Here is a 22,793-nt window from a genome sequence, read left to right as displayed (position 1 = left end):
TGTTACGTCCTTTAATTTTGACATAATTAATAATCAAGCCCACTAGAGTCAACAAAAAAAGTCAACCCTAGTTAATAAAGTTATTAGGCCACAGTTACATAAAGTCACTTACTCCTTTTTTGAAAATATTTTTATTTTATTTATTATTTTTTTTTTCTTTCCAACTCCACGATTTTACCCATTACCACCAGCTATTCACCACCACTGTTAGTTAGCCACCAATTGCCGCTTCCATACACATCTACCTTAAATTTTAAATCTTAAATATTAAATTTTTAAATTTTAAATTATAATCTTAAATTTTAAATTTTTAAATCCTAAATTAATATTACTTTGTTTTACCTTCAGATTTTTTTTACTTAAATTTTGAATATTTTTATTTTTTTTAATTTTATATGTTTCTTTAATTTCTGCAGATAATAATCATTTCTTTTCAATCGTTAACCTATTTTTAAGTCAATTGGCTGGATTAATATTACTTTCTTATAATTTTTCATTAATAATAAATAACGTGATTTTTTAAACCTTAGCTTGAAATTAAATACTATATGTATATATCACAATTATTTTGAAATTAAACGAGTAATGATTTGTAATAATCCAATGATTTTTTTCCATATAACACGAAAAATTATAGGCCATACTTGGACTTTTTCCTTTTTGGGGTACAGTTCAATTTCTGGACCCTTTTTTAAATGAGAGTTCCCTACTTGACATTATTAAGGGCATCCAGAATTTGTTTTTAGATACATAATTTTGTTACACAAAGTTATATTTATTGAGAAAAGCGTGTGTACGAACACGGCATATATATGAATGTTTAGGGCACTCAGGGCCTGCATGCAAATTAAGCATTTAAAATGGATATCCAAGTACGACTTGGACACTTGTAAGCTGTAATATCTAAATGAATATGTAAGCAAATAAAAAGGAAGGATATGGATGGTAGGAGAAAGAGAAAACAGAAAGTTGAAATATTAATATGACAAGGCTAATGCAATGCAAGCCTTATTAGTCAGTGAATTTAACGTTCGACCTACTCAATATTCTATACTTATCTAACACCATTTAGAGATTAGAGATAATATCCAATCCATGATTAGAACAAAGATTCCGCGCGGCGTGTCACCGTTTGCATTACATCTTCCAAGAAGATTCATGGCCTCTAATTATTTTGATTAATCATTCCATTCCAATTTCCCTTACCCATCATCATAATATTATATCTTTTCATACATCAAATAAACCTTTTAGTTAGCACTGTCTAGATTTCTGCTTATGATGATTAACCAATTCTTTTAGGCTAGTGTTTTGATGTGTTATGATTAACAAATCTAATTAGATAAATTAATTGATTTATGCATGTGGTGTGGAACTTTCCAATAATATCATTGCAATTGAAATTGTGTTGTGACATGTGACTTGTGAGAGACCATACATACTTGTTGCTGCATTAAATTTCAGCGTACTTGTCATCCAGGCAATATACAGCTAAATCAAAATGAATAATTAAATGAAATTATTTTGTAATAAAAATACTAGTAATATGAATTAGTTTGGAAGTGAATAACGTCATCATCAAGGTGACATGACGTCGGCCCCATGGAGGCCTTCACTTTGAGGTGACACTCTTAGCTGTTAACAATTAACAGAAGATCCCATATCCCACGTACGGGTTTGATTTTTACACTTTCAAAGCTTAGAAAAATGAGGTACCAGATGTCGGAGAAAAGCACAAGTGAAGCAGTTTTGTGAGCTTCCTTCAAGAACAATAATAGACTACTAGCTCGTCACTTTCATCACACATCTTAATTAGCATTTTCCAATTTTCATTTTCAAACTACTACTATTTTCTATTTTGGTTAAAGATCATAGACAAGAGTCAGCCACATATCTTCATGATCTAATTCCTTTTAGCTTCTACTTCTTTATCTAGTGATAATAGTGCATGTCATTCTCAATCATGGCTAATTACTAACTAGTAGTGTAGTTAAGTGTTAATAAGTTAATTCATCAAATCAATATATAATATAATCATTAATGTACTTGTCACACCTACAACACAATTAAATTATATTTATATGAAATATTTTAATAGGGATTATTATTAGTTTGATAGATGTCCCTACCTAAGAGGGCGAAGTCGCCGCATAGTCGTGATGGGACCCACCCTCCAATCACGTTATCTAATCTAATAATATTATATTATCCATAGACGAGTTTGCACTAAGATTCACCATATTAACTGTAGATCTAAAGTTGATCTTCTCTAGCACATTAGCACATGGATATTCATGATCCACCACGTCTTTGTTGTAGACTTGTAGCAACAAGCATATTCTTCTCCCTCATTCCTCGCCCATTGCACAATCTTATCTACTAATTATATGAACACGATCTCCACAAGTATCTTAAATTCCTAACTCATAAACGTACATTCTTGCACTTTGAACTAACTATATACGTGTTCGTGGCAAAATTGCATCTTCAAATTAATATTATTCCATTATGATCCATGATATAATAAGATTGCATAAGATCTAAGTATGCCTATGTGTATCAACTCCATATTATAGAGTATTGTATTGAGGGGTAGGAGAGAGAGGAGAGATAACAATTAGGGAAGGAAGGGGCCAGCTACGCGACAGGAACTCGTACGTGGCTTCACTGGCTTGGTTCATTTTAGACCTGGCTCAATTCGGTTTATTTTATTAAACATGTCAAGTTTTGAATTTTTATAAAATTTATTAGTTAAAAAGATTAGATCATAAACTTTAAAAATTATTCACAAATCTTATTGGCACGACTTGTTAAAATATTTTTTTGTAAAAATAAATTATTCTTAATTTAGATTTTTAACTATTTATCTATATCAAATGTAAAATAAAATTAAAAAAAATCAATAGTTAAGATTAGTTAAGATGGTAACTTTTTTGTTCGTTAAAAAAAAATTATGGATTGTAAATATAATTATGATATATGACTAACGATTGGTATATAAATGAATTATGCTTTATAAATTATGAATTATAAATTTTAGAATACAATTAATGTCAATTTAATTTTTTTTAAGTTTATTATTTGAAGTTATAATAATTCACGAAACAGACGTTTTAAATAGGTTTACGGTCATGTTGGATTTTAAACAAGCTAGAATCGAGCTTAAAAAAAATCCTATAAAAAATAACAGATTATTTAAAATATAAATTAGACTCGTTAAAGTCAAATTTTAACTCAATTTAACCCATTTTTACCTCTAATAAAGGACACATGCACATTACTATTTATGCAATGTACAAATTAAATATCTAAAATACCTAATCATCAGTCAAACCGTGATTAAGTAATTAAATTTGGATTTAAATGACAATTATTCAGTCATGTTTCTTGCACATTAACTATTAAAATTAAAAATCAATTGGTTGATCTAATAGTTAGTTCACTTATTCACTTAAACAAGTATCAATATAACACCCTAATATTTCTAAACTAGGCATAAGCCTTATTTAGATATATTAATTGTTGATACTCAATTTTACAAAATTTATAAAATAAAATTTTATGTAAAATAATTTATAAAAAAATAGTGGATAATTAGCTTTTATTTTTTGAAATTAAAAATATCGAGAGCCTTGATCATTAGAATCGTTATTAGTTGAAAAATATAAGTAGATCTAATGATATTAATACAAAAAATAGACGTGCTAAATTATAAAGATAAAAATAATGACAAACTTTACTCATATCAAATAATCATATAAAAAATAAATATTATAGTTCACAATTGTAGTCACTCAATAAAGATAAAACAAGATATATAGAAAATCCTAATTCTCTCACCTTGCTTAACTATGACTAAAACAAGTGCCTATTCTCCATTCTTAATATAAATTTGAGCAAGTACTTAATGTTTCGTATCTATGTCCTTGATATCCCACTCTTAATAATGTACTGATCTTTCAGCTCAATCGAGTAGTGTATTACTTCGCACCGTGTCATTCCTAAAGATGGTATGAGAAAAGGAGTGAGAAACAAAAGTTTCTCAATAGTTTATCTTTATGGTGTCATCGTATCCATCTCTAACCACTCTAAATTTTAAAATAAAAGTAGTGATAATGCAATGTTGTTCAATTATTAGTTTCAAAAGTCTTGTTAGTCAGATGGTGTGATTTTTAGATTATTCTTATTTTCTTCTGTTACGACACATATGACTCATGACTAAATGCATATAACGTTAAAATCATACAAAATGCAAACATATGAATCTTGACTTAGTTTCTCTTAACATTCTCCTAACTTCTCTTTACATGAAAAGAAAATGATCCCTTATTGACATAAACTCTTATGCAATGCATGAAATTGACTTTAACTTTTCTTAAATATTCTTGTAACGTTATTTTGACTTTGGAGGGTATTGAGCTCAAATCGTGTATAAAATTAATGGGAGTCTCTTTTCCTTATCGAAGGTTCTTATTCCAAAAGCTTGTCGATTATACCTTCTCTTACCGAAAGATCACTTCGATTATCTTGTTTCTAGGGTTACCTTCCCTTATCGAAGGATCATTCCCTCAGTTTCTTAATGCACATAAGATTGTTATTATAATACTTAATGTGTATGTAATAAAAAAACATTATATTACGACATGCAATGCTAGCATCTAAATTCAAAAAAATTTAAGATACGACACAAAAAAGGTAGTATAAAACCACTACTTCCAGTGAAATTTGTAGAAAATCCTATATATATTCCAATACAAATAGATATGATTCGTTAGTGAAGAAAGACTTGTTCCACGGCTAAACTTTGTGTGTATTTTGATATAGGCATGAATCTTTGGCTAAGGGATTGATTTCATTCTTTCGATGAATATTGAGTTTGCGAAAAATATGAATCATATGCAAATCTCTGAGTCCGTGTTGGCCTTATTGTAAAAAGAAAATCTCCATATTTCTGGTATTCGTAGTTTGCATAGTTCAGAGAGGATACCTTCTCAAACAATATAGGAGTGAAATTTGTGAATAATTTGGCGAAGAGTTTAGAGTGAGAGTAAGGAAGTGAGAAAAAATGGTTTTTCTTATAATGAAGTGAAAAAAATATATGGATAACAGTTTATAGAGATAATAGAAGATAGAAATGATAGGTTACCTGGTAGTTTTGTATAGAAAAAGAAAATAGAATGAGAAAGAAAAGAATCAAATGACTTTTAGGTATGTGTAGATTATGTTAGGAGAATCTAACTCGTATTTAGATAAAATCTCCAACCTGAATCATCACTTTGCAAGCTATATAAAGTTTTCTATGTTGGAAATTTGGAAATAGCTATTAGACATAAATTTATAAAAAATTGAGTTAACTTTAAAACGAGCTTTGAACGAACTCAATCGATAACTATAGCTTGAGATATTTACAAAATACTGTTAGTATATCAAGCTGGTTAGTTAGAGCGCGATTTTATACTATGAACTTGTAACAGATTTATCTACATAATTTAATTTGAATTTGAGTTTTCACTAAACTCAGAGAATAAAACTAGTTTTCTTATGTTTTAATGTAGCCAAAGATTATTCAAATCCAATAAGTATGGAATTAGTTATGATTATATCATGAAAGGTTATTTATTATCGATTAGAAATTCGCTAAAACTAGTGTTTTTATATTTTTAAACACTAAAGGAAAAACGTTGAGTACCGTCAGATTTACTGTCGGATTTAGCGTCGCACATTAGCGCCGACTTTACCGGCAGATTTAACGATGGTTTTAGTGTGGGGTTCGTCATGTCAAATCATTACTAGCGTATTTCCATTTCTAACGGTAAATTTGCGTAATAATTGGAGAAAAAACGAGAAAAATAGGTGCGAAGTTTAGGACAGATTTACCGTCAGAAAAATTTGATGATAAACATTTTAGTGGAACACTTCATTTTGGCAACATGCACCCCATTACCGTCGGATTAATCGTGCTATAAATTTGAACCTCAAATACTCTTTCCTTTCATTTCGAATCTCTCTCTCTCTCTCTCTCTCTCTCTCTCTCTCTCTCTCTCTCTCTCTCTCTCTCTCTCTCTCCTTTCTGTCAACATCTTCCTTTCCAGCAGGCCCCTCCAACCGCACCCTCTTACCATTTTACTGTCATTGCTGCTGCAAATGCTTCGGCCGCCACTGCAGCAAACGCTTCTGTCGCCACTTTCGCTTTTGTTACTTGTTATTAGTTATTACAAAATAGGATTTGTGATGATTATTGTTGATTTGTGTTGATTATTCATGTTGTTTAGTAAAGTTTTCATTATATATTTTTTATTATTGTTAATTTGTTCTTAATATTTTACTTGAAAATTATTTTTTAGTGCTTTAATTTCCTTTTCAAATTGCTTGTTGCTTCAATTAGATGATAATTTAGAATCAGTTAAAGAATTTATAAAATAAAATTTGATAATGAAGAAATTAAAATAAATTATATGATTTAGGGTTTGTTTGTTTTACAAATTTAGAATGCTTTAAAGGTTTAGCAAATGTGTGCATTTGAGTTTATTAGTAACAATGCTTGAAGCCTCCTAGTGGATGGATTAGGATTTGAACTCTTGTATGTTGCCTTAAAAATGATTGAAAAATCAAAACAGAACAGAATTTAAAGTTACATAACTTTCTCATATGATGTGATGTAAGTCTGAAACTTGTTCTAAATCAAATTTAAAGGTGTCTAGTATAGTCCCACCAAAATTTAGGAACAATGAGTTAGAATTGAATTTTTGTTATTTTTGTAAAAACTTTGCTGCCTGCTGTTTTTTAGAAATTGCTAGGACCGGGACAGAACTTTGAAAAATTGTACGAAATTCAATTTTAAAGTGATTACAGTGAAACTTGATGTGAATTAAAGCTTAAGATCCCTATAATACCTCCACTAAAAGAAATAGCTCGTGCACGAACTTTTCGCGACGTGTCTCCACCCTGCAAGAATATAAGACGTTGTATCGGATAATGTATTTCTTTAACTAAGTTTAACATAGTTTATTTTGATTAAGCATTTTGATTGATGTTGTGAATATGTTCAGAAAATTTCTAATTGGTATGCTTTTTGCAGACATGCGGATCAACCTAGTAGTCGTGGTAGAGGGAGGATTTCTGTCGGTATCCCTGAAAATTCTGGATCCTCTCCCTCTAACCTGACTACCCCGATGACGTCACAGGTTGCGGGTGCATTAGAACAACCTTTCATCATGGTGCCTAACTCCAACTACGCCGCTGCATCTACGGCGATGATACTGCCTCCATTCGCTCAGCAACACACTATCTCAGCGACGTCGCCTCCAGCGACGAACACCACGGTGCCAGAATCCTCTCACAGAAGCTAGTCAGCTAATGTCCCTCCACCACCTCCCATCATATGGTTGATGATCTGTTCTAATGACAAAATGGCGTAAGTACTATTTTAAATCTGTTATATGCTGAAAGTATTTGATATATCTTGATTATTGATTATTGATTATTAATTGTAATTTTAGTGGATTTAGGGTTGTAGGTTTGAACCGCTAAAAGTGTTTAATATATCCTAATTAATGATTCTAGTTTAGTGGATTTAGTGGATTTATAGATTTCGCTTCTTGATTATTTACTATTGTTCATTGATTGTTGATAATTTGTGCTGTTTAAGTTAATTGTTGATGGATAAAGTTTGTAGCGCATTCCATTTATAGATGCAACTTTGCCAAAATTTATAAAAAAATCTCTATATATTATGATTTTTTGCTTCTGAAATTTTAATTTATATTGACATATTGGTTTGTTTATGAATTATTGATAAGTTTGCACCAAAGAACAATGCATATATTCAAGAGATGACCAATATCATCAAGCTGATGTATGATCATCCATGGCCGAGCTACAAGAAGATCCCATCTGAGACCAGAGAGCAATGATTTCAAAAGTGGACAGTAAAAACTTAGTATAGTCAAACCTTATTAGTTAGTTTATATCTTCTGTTTTGTTTAACTAATTTCAAAGTTTTTTGTGCAGCTTTTCTTTATATGGGACAAGGAGCATGATGCTCTCATCAGGAAGATATATGACTATCGAATGGGTAGGCGGCTGCGATAGATGCTGGAGGATGTATGTGAGAGGCACAACTACCTCACTACCTAGCTCCACCCAGAAATTAAGAAGGCTTTGTATGTTCACTGGGAGACCGATGAAAGATTCAGGCATCAGCGTCTCACAAACAGAGCTAATAAGGTATCGATCAAATCATACAAGTATAACGACGGCTCAGCGACCTTCATGGAGACTAAGGCCAGGGTGTTATGGGTTAAATTCTTTTATATATCATTAGTAGAACAAAGTCTTTCAGTGATCTCTAATTTTGTCATTAAATTAGTTAAATCCTTTGAGATATCATTAGTAGACATCCTAACATATTGTTTCAATGCAATATGTGTAGTCGAAGTCACTGGATTGCGATGCAACATTGGCAAAGACCATTAAGTACACCCACACTTTGAAGAAAAACAAAGAGAGATTTGCTAATACACTGTGTATAATAGCTCTAATAATAAGATTCTGTACAATATCAATAATATAGATCGCTTTTAGTACTATTTTTCTAGTTTGATAATATGATAAATTTGTTTATTTTTGAAATACTATGAATATAATTCAAATACAAATTAGATGAAATTTGTCTTGATTAAAATTATATTTATTTTGTATGGAATTAGGTTTATTTTGCAATGGTAAAATCTAAAAAAAATTATGTTTTACCTTACCGATGGATTTACAGATGAAAAATTCATCTGTATTCAGAGTTCGAAATACTTTTTCAGGCTCCAATTACCAACAAAAATTCTGTCGAAAAATCTTATGCTAATTACCAACAAAAAATTTATCGAAAAATCTGACTTTTTAGCGAAATGGAGGAGATGATTACCAAGAAAAAATATGTCAATAAATTATCGACGGGAAAAAATTTGTCGGTAAATAATTTTCAATGCTACTTTTATAGAGGCACAAAATCTGGTAATCGAAAATTCGTCTGTAATAAAGATCAAATCTTTTTATAAATCCGTCTGTAATAAACAATTTTCTAATTGTAAGAGGAGAATGCGTTTTCAGTTTCAGTCCATTGTTCTCCGTTTTTTTAATTTCAAAAACGGCATCGCTTTATGTAAACCGGTCGAATTTCGATTTGATCTAATTAACCGATACTCGGCTGATTCAACAGTTCAACAACCATTTTCATAATTGTGATTTTTCTATTATAACCGAATCGCAAAAACATCTGGTTCTCAGTTGAACTGGTCCAGATTTTAATTTGGTCCGATGTGATTTTTAAAACCATGTATATGACTATTAATTAATCCCTTTTAATAAATGAAAAATACAAAAATATATGTACTACTGATGAATTTGGCTCTTTAATCTGTTGCAATGATGATCATTGATTGCAATGATGATGAAATCACATCATGGAACTATGTTAAACTACTGTTGAAATGACAACAAAATTTTGACGGAAGTCGTTATTGAAGTTCTATAGTACTTGCGTTGTGTTGTTTGTTCTTGGCTCCCTCTCATCAATTAAAAGAGTGCGTGGGGTCACAAGATCCGTGAACGCTCTTTTTTTCTTACTTTCAACCTCCTCCTTGCAATTGACAATCTATCTTGTTCGATCTTTCCAGTTACTACCTGATAATGTATCTTTGCCACTCGTCATGTCGCTATTTAAACTTAACTACTCTTATTAAGACACTACGTACGTTAGAACAATAGAACCTATAATAATCAATGTGAAAGCATGCTATCTGGTTTCCCCATAAATGAATTTTTGGAGTATATTTGTTCTTCTAGTTGTTAATTAGAGTGTTAGAAATATAATAATTTATGTTTTTTTTATCGGTTTAAATTTTTTAAAAAAATAATTTTTAATATAATATTAAAATTTTTATGACTAAATAAATTTAATTTTTGTTATCTCTTAAAAAAATAACATAAAATAAAAAAAATATTTATGTAAAAATTTAAATAAATAAAAAATATTTGAATGAGATATATTAAAAATATAATTATTTATATTTTTTATTAATTTAAAATTAAAAAAAATAATTTTATGATATAGAAAATTGATTAGTCATAACCTCATGTATAGGTTGCTGAGAACTGAAAATTTACTTCTCGTCGGAACTCAATCACTCTTAGATTAAGAAATAGGGTTTCATCGCTATTATAATAATGTATTAGTGTCTATATAATTTTTGTCTAATTTACTTAAAAGTAGTAGAGATAGAATAAAGTGACAATCTCCTCTTTATTTTTAAATTCTATGAGTAAATATTAAACATCATACAAGAGACTATATTTAAAATAGAGCGATCGTTATGATATTTTTAACATAGTGTCTAATTTGCTAAAAAATATAAATTAATAATATTTTATAAATTTTAAATATTTAATTTTTTATTTTAAAAAATAAATTACACAATTTAAACACTAAAATAAAAATATTATAGAATTGACCAATTAAAAAAAAACATAATAAAGATGTTTTTACTTGATAAAATGAAATACTACTTATATAAAAGTATATAAATATTTTTAAAGACAACTCGACCTCTCCGAGTATGAGAATTGGTAAATTTAAAAGTGATTAAGTAATACTATAAACTAACACTAGTCCATTAAACCGACAAATAAGAAAAATCCCTACGGTTTTGGAAATTATAAATAAAAAGAAATCCACCCCCAAACAACCACCATATATATTTGATCCGTGCGGATCTGGCAGGAAGTACAGTTGTCACTAGTCAAAATCAGATAAATCTTTGTAAAAGGCTATAAACTACTCAAAGTAAGTGGGCTTTATAGCTTTAAGTTTGCTACCAATAATTGATTATTCATTTTTTATTTTTTTTATTTTCTTAGTGGTAAGCGCGCCAGCCAAGTTGAAGGGAACGTTTTTTCTATTTCTTATTGCATCACTCTTAGCTCAAAGCTTATATATAGCGTGAGTTTTATGACAAGTTTCTCATTCAACACAGCACAATCTCTCATCATATATCAGAATCTCTCTTTCATTCTTCTCTCACAACATACATAATACACACCAACATAACATATATAATTAAGAAACTTTCGGCTTTGTTACTAAATATTAATCCGTACGCTATAATTAACAAGCTAAGAAGCAGCTAGATATAATAATGGGTATTGAGATTGAGAAACCTTGCGTGGTGGAGCTTTCCAATATTGCAGTTTCTAACACTCATGGAGAAGACTCTCCTTATTTCGCTGGTTGGAAAGCCTACGATGAAAACCCCTATGATGAACTCACTAACCCTTCTGGGGTTATACAAATGGGACTAGCAGAGAATCAAGTAAGTAATTACATGCATTATTATAACCACACTATAAACATATTATACATATATATTAGAATATGAACACTAATCTTGTTATTTTTTTTATTGTGCAGGTTTCATTTGATTTACTTGAGAGATACTTGGAGGAACACTCAGAGGCCACAACATGGGGTAAAGGAGTTCGTAATAGTAGCTTCAGAGACAATGCTTTGTTTCAAGACTACCATGGACTTCACTCTTTTAGAGCTGCAATGGCCAGCTTCATGGAGCAAATAAGAGGAGAGAGAGCCAAATTCGAGCCTGACCGACTCGTCATCACTGCTGGTGCAACCGCAGCCAATGAACTCTTAACCTTCATCCTCGCAAACCCTGGAGACGCTTTGCTCGTTCCAACCCCTTACTATCCAGGGTAACAAAATACTTTATATATATATATATATCTAATTATTTATTATATGTATTATCATGATTATAACATTTTAAAAAAATATATTATTAAAATTAAAATAATATTTTTTACTATTAAACAATATATTTTCAATATTATTAATTAAAAAAAATTATCAAAATAAAAAATATATATAACTTTAATTGTCAACACTTGCATAATTATTATAATTACTAGTTTACTATCAAAAAATTGGGGTCATTTTTTCTTTTTAATTTTTGGAACGTAAGTTCTAGCTAGAAGAATCTAATTGTGGCGATTCTACAGATTTGATAGAGATTTGAGGTGGAGGACTGGGGTGAAGATAGTTCCAATTCACTGCGACAGCTCCAACAACTTCCAAATCACTCCAGAAGCGTTAGAAGGCGCATACAAAGAAGCAGAATCCATGAACACAAAGGTGAGAGGAGTGCTAATTACAAACCCCTCAAACCCATTAGGTGCAACCATAGAGCGCTCAGTTCTGGAGCAAATTCTGGAGTTTGTTACTCGCAAGAACATCCACCTGGTTTCCGACGAGATCTACTCAGGCTCAGTGTTCTCTCCATCAGAGTTCGTGAGTGTTGCGGAGATCCTGGAAGCACGCAATTATAAAGATGCTGAAAGAGTTCACATTGTTTATAGCCTCTCGAAGGATCTTGGGCTCCCCGGCTTCAGAGTGGGAACCATTTATTCTTACAACGATAAGGTGGTTACGACCGCGAGGCGGATGTCGAGTTTCACACTGATATCCTCTCAGACGCAGCATCTCTTGGCTTCCATGTTATCGGATAAGGACTTCACGGAGCTCTACATTAGGACCAACAGAGAGAGGCTGAGGAAGCGCTACGAGATGATCATTGAAGGGTTGAGGAGCAATGGGATTGAGTGCTTGAAAGGTAATGGAGGATTGTTTTGTTGGATGAATATGAGTCCGTTGCTTGAGAAGGCAACCAAGGAAGGTGAACTTAAGCTATGGAATGCCATTATTCATCAAGTGAAGCTCAATATATCACCAGGGTCTTCATGCCATTGTTCCGAACCAGGTTGGTTCAGGGTTTGCTTTGCAAACATGTCTGAGAACACCCTCCAAGTTGCACTCGAAAGAATACGTAACTTCGTGGATAAAATAAGGACTCACACTCTCACAGCTGGTTCTAATTGACGACTCTATGCTATACATATACTTATGATTAATTAGTCCCTTAACTTTTTGATAAATGGTACACTTGTTAATTCCTTCGGGCCATTTTGATCAATTCTTTAAAGGGGTAAATGGCCGGGTACTTAATTAATACTGTAAAGCATATTATTACTTTTCATCTTAATAATTGTCATTGGTTGTATTTGTTTGCTTGCTTTACTGCTTAAGCAAGTTTCTTGTAACTCTAGTGCTACTTTTGTTTTGGAATTATATTGCTGATCAATAATGAAAATAGATCTTCTCTATCTACAGTTTATATATAGAAATATTGACTGTGAAACGGCGTTGGAATAAAAAAAACAAATGCTCGAGTCGAGTCTCGGTATAATTTATTATTTTTTATTATTATTTTTAGCTATTAATTTAATTCATTTAATTTACTAGTCCGATAAAAATCACAATTCACTCCAAAAACAAAATGCACCATTCATGCCACGACAACATTTTACACGAATAATAAAAGTATTTGTAACAATATATAAAGTTAATACAGAGAGTTGACTATGATTTTAGTGTCCAATTTTTTTGGACTATATTAATCCTATAATAAACTATTTCATAAAGTAAATTATAAGAATAAAATAGACATAAAATTTGTTTTAAAAAATTCAATAACTTCCTACTAAAATAAAAACAATTTTGTTACTTTTGTAACTATAATAACACATCTTCTATTATCTTCATTCATTGCAGTTTGATTTTTACTCTTTTATATTTGTGGCTGTTCTCCTTTCTTCAACACTCGCCTCCATCCTCTTCCATTTTTTTCATCTGTTGCAAATTTTCTTCGGCAGTTATACTTTTACGCGTAACATTCATTTATATCTTTTCTTCTCTTTAATTTATTTATCTAATCTATATTTTCACGCAGACAGATAAAAATATTACTATATCACCTTTTATTTTTATCAATTTAATGTAAAAAGAAATAATTTTTTTAGTCTTATCAATTTGATGCAGAAATAAAACCGTTTCTTTTTATTTGATATCTGTTTTTATATTTTTTTATATGTCTTTGACTATTAATGATTGAATGAAAATTTCATAAATTTTTTGTTATTTTTTTAAATTACTTTGCAATAACTTTTTTTTAATTTTCTAAAATATTGATTATGTATAGAGTATTATATTCAAAATTTGAATACATAAATATTTACTTTGAAGTTAAATTAAATTATTAATTTTATCTACCATAATATTATTTGTTTTACATATTGGCTAAGTTATTTTATTGGCATATACATAGGACACAAGAAAGTTTGCATCTATCAAGGATTCGATAAGAATATTAATATGTTAATTTCTTAAACTATCTAAGTACTGGATTTGATATTTAATTATATATAGAGTAGTAGGTTTGACATTTATTAATTTCCTAAATTGTAATGCAAGAAAATTAATTAATTTAATATTATTTATTTGTCACATAATTAACATATAAAAGCTAAAAAAACTTACACCTATCAATGGTAGAATGAAAATTTTTCACACATATTTTGTCAATTTTTTATTTATAATTTATTTTACATTGGATAATATTTTTTATTCATTATTAGTTCGATAGATAACACAATAAATGTAGCAATATAAGAACTTTGTTAATTGATTTTTCAAATAATCTGACAACCTAAGATAAGAATTTTGTTAATTGATTTTATTAATCTCTTTTTTATTTTTAATCTATTTTACATTTGATAATATTATTTTTTATTAATTATTAGATTGACATATAACATTTCAATATGACAAGATAAGAGAATTATGTTATACATTTTTTATTATTTCAACCTTTATGATTTTTTTTTCTCTTTATTTTTCTATCTCATGAGCCAGGTAAGTTTTAATTTATTATTTTATATATATATATATATATATATATATATATATATTGTTAACTATTTTATTTTATTAGATTTTTTTAATTTATTTTATTGTATTGTTCTTTTACTTTGAAAATTTTAAGGACCTAACGATCTTTTATTTAAATGATTCGAATTATATGATCAAGAAGTAGTTCAAGAGAATATAGGTTTGAATTTTAGTAATTTATTAAGTCTAATTATTATATAAAAAGTTAAAAATATTCTGAACTTAAAAAACTATTTAATAATAAAATTGAGTTTGTTCAAAATCGTAGAGAGGGACAAAGAGAAAGAAAAAGTTAAAATTTTTTAACTAATTATAAAAATTCATCACCATTAAAACTATTAAATTTGAGTATATTATGTGAGGATTAATAAGAAGCATACTAAAACCATAAATCTAAAAGTTTTCTATCTCTCTTTATATAGTGTTTCACTTTAAGTAACTATTTTAAATGGATAGTATTCAAATGACAAATAAAATAATAAAAAGATTCGTATTAGATTATAAAAATTAATCTCATCCTTATAATACAGTGGCATTATTTCAAAAGATGTAAAATAAAATAATAAAATACACTTTAATTAATGTGCACAATAAAATAAATGTGAAACTTAAATAGTAGCAGTCAAACATGAATAATAATGGTTGCCTTTTGTCCTTGCCTTTTGTCCTAAGGTACTATATTAAATCGTGACTTAATTTTTTAATTATTAATTAAAAAACATGCAATTATGTATTATTTTTTATTATTTTAGTTAAAATAATATATTTTGAGATTATTTTTTGAAATTATTGACATTAAATTTTGATAATTTAAAAAAAATTAAATGCTTTATATCTTATTTCTTTTAACAAAACTTCAACAACTCATAAAAGTTAACAGAATAGATTGTTATAAATCAAAGTAATAGACAAAGATTAAAAGTTACGATAATAATACTTGGTGATAATTAATTACGGTCGGGTCAAGAGAAGGTGGAAGGAGAAAAAAAAGAGAAAGGAGAACAAGGTAATATAATAATAGCGACGAGACAATAACAAATATGTGTATAGAGAATAATAGTAGGAGAAAGAATATTATTAGATATAGTAAGGGGATATAATAAAAATATAAATTAATAATTTTAAAAAATAACAAAATTAAAGATAATTTAAAAGATTAAATATAAAATAAAAAAATTAAAATATTTTTTATCAATTAGAATTATGCACGAAAATAAATAGTATTTTAAATATAAATTTTTATCTCAACTTCAAATTAAATACTATTAAAAATAAATAACTAAACTTAATACCGTTTATAAATAGTTAATTTGTAAATAATATTTCTAAATTTTAATTTTGATTTTGTTACACATAATAACAACATAATAAATTTATTTAATATCTTATTTAATTTAAATTTATAAATTTATACATTCTAAAAGTTAATTTGATAATTTGGGTAAAAATTTTAAATGCTTTATGTCTTACTTCTTTTAGCTAAACTTCAACAATTCATAAAAGTTAATAGAATAGATGATTATAAATCAAAGTGATAGACAAGATTAAAAGTTGCGATAATAATACTTGATGATAATTAACTACGATTGGGGTGACAAGAAGGTGAAAGAAGAAGGAAAAAATGAGAAAGGAGAACAAAAAAATATAATAATGACGATGAGACAATGACAAGTATGTGTTTAGAGAATAATAGTAAGAGAAATATAATAGTGTTTAATATAGTAAGAGGATATAATAAAAATATAAATTAATAATTTTAAAAAATTAATGAAATTAAAGAAAATTTAAAAAATTAAATATAAAATTAAAAAGAAAAATAAAATATTTTTAACAATTGAAAATATGTATGAAGATAAAGATTCTTTTGAATATAAATTTTTATCTCGACCTCAAATTAACTACAATTAAAAATAAATAATTAAACTTAATAACGTTTATAAATAATTAATTTGTAAATAATATTTTTAAATTTTTATTTTGATTTTGTTACACATAATTTTTAACTAATAATCTTGAAGCGTTTATATAGTCATTTATATGATCAATAAATCTGACAGTTTTTCAAGAATCGAGAAGTTATCGATAAGGAGATGTATGATGAATTATGAATGATTTTTTTCGGATACACAATTTTTATACTCTCCTATTTTACTTATTAATTATTCTTATAGTTTGATATTTAAAAACAAAAAAAATAAGCATTCTCATTACTTTTATTTTTCACTATTTATAAAAAATAAGACTTTTTTATATTCAGATCTATATTTTGACCTACCACTTAAAATAGATGAAAACAAATATGAATATCCATGATATTTAAGTAAAAATGATCTTTTGTAAATAATTAATATTTTTACTATTTATAAAAAAAATAAAGACTTTTTCATATTCAGATCCATATGTTGACTTACCACTTAAAAAAAGATAAAGATAAATATCAATATTCATGATATTTAAATAAAAATTATCTTTTATAAATAACTAATATGTATTTTGATTTATATATATTCTTTTTGAATCAGGATAATGTTATTATCATTATTTTTAAATTATATTTTTTCTGATAATATATATATACTTCTTTGTTGTGAGTTTTTATAATTTAACATTTTAAAAATTTTTTATAATAATTTTAATTTTAATAAAATATAATATAAATAAGGTCAAGTCAATATTAAAATAAAAAATACTTATCTAATAAATTTAAAGGATAAATAATATATTAACAAAAAAATAAAATTAATTTCTTAAAAACAATAAATTGAGCCGCTAGTATACATAATCATATTAGCTATACATTAAAATTAGATACTAATATAAAATATTTATTAAAATATAAATATATATTAAAAATAAATTAAATAAAATATATATTCATATATAAATATATTAGTAATTAATTTTACGGTACAAAAATATATATAATATTATATGCACACAAAACAAAATAGTAGCCATCAATAGTTATTTATTATTGGAATATGAATTAGTTTTACAATTTCAGAATATGTATACGAAAAATTGATTGCGGACGAAAACTTGGATATATATTTGTGTACAATTTATTCTTCAGATTAATTTACTTTCTGTGTATTTTGTTCCTGTTGTATATTCTGCATAAAAATTTTCTTAATTTATTGGTTAAAAATTAAGAATTTAAATGTTAGATAAAAATTATACTAAAACGATGCAAAAGATAATAAAAAATATTTAAAATTATTTATATTAAGTATTTTAATTATTAAAACATTAAATATAAAAAATTAATTTCTAATTACTTTATTTTTAAAGCATCAAATATAAAACAATTATTTAAAATTGAAAGCTTTGAACTTTTCAATATTATTGTATGTATTAGAAAAAATTTAAATATTTACATTAAGTAATATTAATAAGTATTCTTAGAGGTGAGAACATTTGTTAACCAGTCCTATAAAATTATTATTGATATAAAATCAGTAAAAATTGGTATTGAAAAGTCTTTATACATTTAGTCATTATTGGTTTCATGGATTTAGACATTTAGTAGTATTCGTTAGACATTAGCAGTGCTTGTTGTGACTTTGTGAGGGACAAAGCTATACCGTACCGGCGTACCAGGTCCAAGGTGAGCACACGTGTGCGTGTGAGTGATCGTGTGCAAGCGCGCAACAGCTAGCAAGAAACCAACCCTATGATATGATGTGGAAACTTCATCTCAAGGTCGTTTTCATTATTTTTTCCCAAAGTATCCCTACTTCTGACATAATAAAAATTAATCTGTGGTAAATTTAGATTTTTTTTAAGATTTTGAGGCATATTTATTAGACTTGGCATGCACGTGATGTTCTAAAACAATTGCGAATCTATATGTATCCATGTATTATAAGCATGCTTATAGGTACAAACTAATTTGAGCTAAAACTAACACCGATGATAATACAATAATCTCCTCCAATTCATTACAACAACATATATAATCATTATAAAAAAATTACTTAAGAGACGTTAAAAAAAATATGAAATTATTTTATTTTATATTTTTAATTATTATTACAATAATTAAATAATATTAAATATAATAAATATTTAAAATTATACATATTAAATTAAATAAAATAACTTTAAATTGTTATCCTTTTGACATTATTATAATCATCATTATATGTCGAAGTGTTCTCATTGCTTTCAACTTATAGTACTAGAGAATAATAAATTAATTACATGATAAGAACTGAATACTATAATCTAAGTCAATATTTGTATAATAATAGAGAGACTAACTAGCTCATCACTTCATCATCATCAGGAGTTTAATATAATTATTAAATTATTTAATTTAGTACTAATTACTTTAAGAGTATGGTTTGACTTTGATAATGATCCATCTAGCTACTTTTCTACTAAATACGTACAGACGCTGCTGATGATTGTTTGTATTTGTAATAATAGATATGAGAATATTCTTGTCGGTTTAACTTCTTAATGCGAAACATCTGTATGTATATACACACAGACCCCATATACTAAACAACGTAATACAAGATACTTACTTAAACATGGCTTGATATCCAATCAAACGTGACAACTAGTTTCTTGTGCCAATAAACAGAATTTATTAAAAAGGCGAAGTCTACTCTTCATATACATAGTTCGAGTTACGTTGTGTACTTCTCTTACGAGCGATGATTGAATGAAAATGATTTAGTCAACCTCAGTTGTGTGGTCAAAATATTTTTGGCTTACGATGATCACGATAATATTATTATTTTATATTAATTATGTTAGATTTACATTAAAATAATCATCAAAATTAATTATTAGTATAAAATAAAAAAAATGTTAGTTATTCTTTATCTTTAAATTTTTAGTCAGTTTTTTTAAAAATTTATTATTATTTAATTAATTTAAATACTCATTCTATATATTATTAGTTAGTCAAAAAATAAAAAAAATACTTATATTTTATTTTTTTTCTCTTTTAAAAACTGAATAAAAAATAATATTTAAAAAATATTTCGCTATACTGATAAAATAATATATGTTAAAATATAAATATATATTAAAATTAAATTAAATTATATATATATTTATATACTCAAATATTAATAGTTAATTTTAGTAATTAATTTTAATGTTCAAATAACATTTCTAATTTTATATTCCATCAGTCTTTGAACTAGATTTGTATATCGCGTTACTCCTTTTTTTTTTCTTAGTAATATAGCCCAAGACAGCAAAGTATAGTATCACGTTGCATTTGACTATTTCTTTTGTTAGTTGGCAATAATAAATTATATAGGCAACTATTTATTAAATATAGCAAAAACATTTGTTTATGAAGAAATTTAATTTAAAAGGCTAATTTATTTATTTAGTCACACTTTAAATAAATACAACACTTTTATAAATATCAAAATCTAACCATATAATTCATCATCTAAAAAAAACTATATTTTTATATAAAGATAATTATAAAATATCCACCAACTATATATTCCTGGTACGTAAATTAAAGGTTGATATGCAGTAAAATAGCGATTTTGGGATGCATGATGTGAGTTACTTTTCGGTGTATAATTAGTACCATAATTTAAGTCCGTTCGAAAAATTAATTAAATATTGCGTAGAATAATTATGCATGCGTATGAGAATCGCGGTAAGTTTTGTATCTTTCTTAATTTGTATGCACAAGATAATATCCTCCTATATAGTATATCCCAGATTGCATAACAGAAGTTTTCTTGTTTGTTGTTGACAATTTCTGCGCATATGAACCAATCATTCTGTGCTATGAATTTAATTAAGATGGAGAAATGTTGATGACAGTTCCTCGAAACAGTTATTATTATGCGTGTGTTGTTAGCTAAAACTGATATATCCTACCAAACAAAGACGAGTGTTGGGTTGGGTCCCATCTGGCTCCTCAAGTTTAACCATAGCTGCTGGTTGTGACAAATATAATTACTTATGTGTTTTTTTTATTAGTTTAATTTTTTAGATAAACAATTTTAAGTATAAAACAACTAAAAATAATTTATGTAAAAATTCATAAATAAAAAAATCTACATTTATATTTCTTTTATCAATTTAATATTTTTTAACACCTCTCATAGATGCCTTCAAATATTTATATTTATATAAATATTGTCATAAAAATTATGTAAACGAGTTATTTATTTTGTTACTATTTGATTCGTCCGAACACTGGGAGGCCGAGCTTAAGCACTTCCGAGCAAGTCGTCAGCCGAGAGGAAGAGCTTTACGTCGGCCAAGACCAAACACCGCGGCGGGAATACCTGCAAAAGATACTCCGACGCTCAAGTTAGTGACAGTCTCAGGAAAGAGAGAAAGAATAATTAAGCGAGAGTGGGGTAGGTGAACTTAGAGTAAAAAGTAAGAGACTGAGAGTGGTTAAGTGAGAGAGGATAAGTGAGTATGAGAACTGATAGATGAACCTGATCTCAGCCGAGACTATTAGTCCGGATTTATAGAGATTGTTTTACCATTTCCATATGGATAAGTCCTAGTTTATAGATTGGTTAAGATATTCGGTTTTGGTGCTATAAGCCAGTTGAGCACGTTTCTTATTTTCCGTTGGGTGATGCTGCTTCGGTCCTGATCGTGTGCCGGGATTTTCGGACGGCTGATACGGGACCGAGCTTCATAATGCACGTGTCTTTTTATTCGATTGGGTGAAGCCGAGCTTATCTGCTTTTGTTCCGAGTTTGTTTAATGTGACGTTAGCCTCAGGTATTCGTATGCCGAGCATGCCGGGCGACCGAGGATGCAGGTAACGTATCATAGCCCCCAAGCTAGCCTTGGTGTGGACAGGACTAAGGCGAGCTTTCGGATCAAGAGTATTGGATCCTCGGTTGCCGATTTTGTCGCGCATGGTCTTCGTAGCCCCCAAGCTCGGCTTGGTTCTGTCTGGGAAAACAGAGCGTTGCGAGTGGCTTCGTTCTTCGCGCCAGTGACATGATTGATGTGAAAACCGCTCCGCTTTTCTAGGCACCCCTGTCCATTGGATTCTGTAGTGGTTTAATGCTTCTCTTTTTTGCTGTTCTGGAGTAAATGCATAGGGTTTATTAACCGTTTCTTTTGTGGGATTGTATGTTACTTTGTGTTTTCTTTTTATTTCCAACTGCTGTATTCTGGGATAGAGATTTTGTCTTCTCCTTGTCTGAGAAATGAGCAAGCAAGGTCAGTGCTAATCCTTCTCTTGTCCTCATCTACTTGCCTTTTTCTTTTCTTGCCTTCTATGGAGAACTGTAATGTGAGTGGTTTATATGACTGGGTTGACGCTAAGGTGAGGGAACGCAAGTCCCAATTTGATGATGAAGAGTCTGTGAAGCTCTTAGGATCGGGTGTTTGGGTTAGGCCTGGTAGTAATATTAGGATTGAGTTGCTGCCTTGTGGGGAGGAGGACCGTGTGTGCGACCGGTTAAATGATTGGTCCTATTTTTACATGTACAGTTGTCTTTTCACAGAATTGGGGGTGAGGCTTCCTTTTACCGATTTTGAGTGTGGTGTTCTGTACTGGTTGAACTGCGCCCCGACCCAATTGCACCCCAACTCATGGGGCTTCGTTCGAGCTTTTGAGGTGTTGATGGAACTTTTAGAGTGTCCGCTGTCTCTTAGGTTGTTTTTCTCTCTATTCCAGGCGAAGGGGGTAAACAGGGGTTTGTGGGTAAATCTCAGTAGCTATCCTCGTAGGGCAGTGTTTGGTTTGTATAAGTCTTCGTTTAAGGATTTCAAGTCAATGTTCGTTAAGGTTAGGAGCGTCCCGGAGGACTTTCCCTTCTATTTGAACGAGCATCTGGTTGAAAGGTTTCCTTTGTTTTGGTGTGCTAAGCCCTACCAAGCTCTGGATGTAGATGATAGGTTACTTGATGATGATATTGTCATGGATTTCCTGTTTAAGTCTTTGGGTCCGAAGGGTTTGTTGTCAGTTGCCGAGATGTTGAAA

At 28.7% G+C, this 22,793-nt stretch overlaps 1 protein-coding gene across 1 annotated transcript; it reads left to right on the top strand.

Moving 5' to 3' along the window:
- The first annotated feature begins 11,116 nt into the window (after window positions 1–11,116).
- Window positions 11,117–13,100, top strand: LOC130970218 (1-aminocyclopropane-1-carboxylate synthase 7-like). The gene is made up of 3 exons (XM_057896230.1): window positions 11,117–11,360; window positions 11,459–11,754; window positions 12,061–13,100. Exons 1-3 carry the CDS (start codon window positions 11,187–11,189, stop codon window positions 12,935–12,937), a joined length of 1,347 nt encoding a protein of 448 aa, XP_057752213.1. The 5' UTR covers window positions 11,117–11,186; the 3' UTR covers window positions 12,938–13,100.
- The last annotated feature ends 9,693 nt before the right edge of the window (window positions 13,101–22,793 follow it).

Source organism: Arachis stenosperma, chromosome 3 (assembly GCF_014773155.1).
Source record: "Arachis stenosperma cultivar V10309 chromosome 3, arast.V10309.gnm1.PFL2, whole genome shotgun sequence".
In the NCBI taxonomy this organism is placed as follows: domain Eukaryota; kingdom Viridiplantae; phylum Streptophyta; class Magnoliopsida; order Fabales; family Fabaceae; genus Arachis; species Arachis stenosperma.
This window is presented reverse-complemented; position numbering and strand designations above follow the sequence as displayed.

Excerpts from the sequence above, each read along its gene's own strand:
- LOC130970218 (XM_057896230.1), top strand. The coding sequence starts at position 11,187 with ATGGGTATTGAGATTGAGAAACCTTGCGTGGTGGAGCTTTCCAATATT. Across the intron at positions 11,361-11,458 it reads TGGGACTAGCAGAGAATCAA|GTTTCATTTGATTTACTTGA; the intron begins GTAAGTAATTAC and ends TTTATTGTGCAG. Across the intron at positions 11,755-12,060 it reads CCAACCCCTTACTATCCAGG|ATTTGATAGAGATTTGAGGT; the intron begins GTAACAAAATAC and ends GCGATTCTACAG.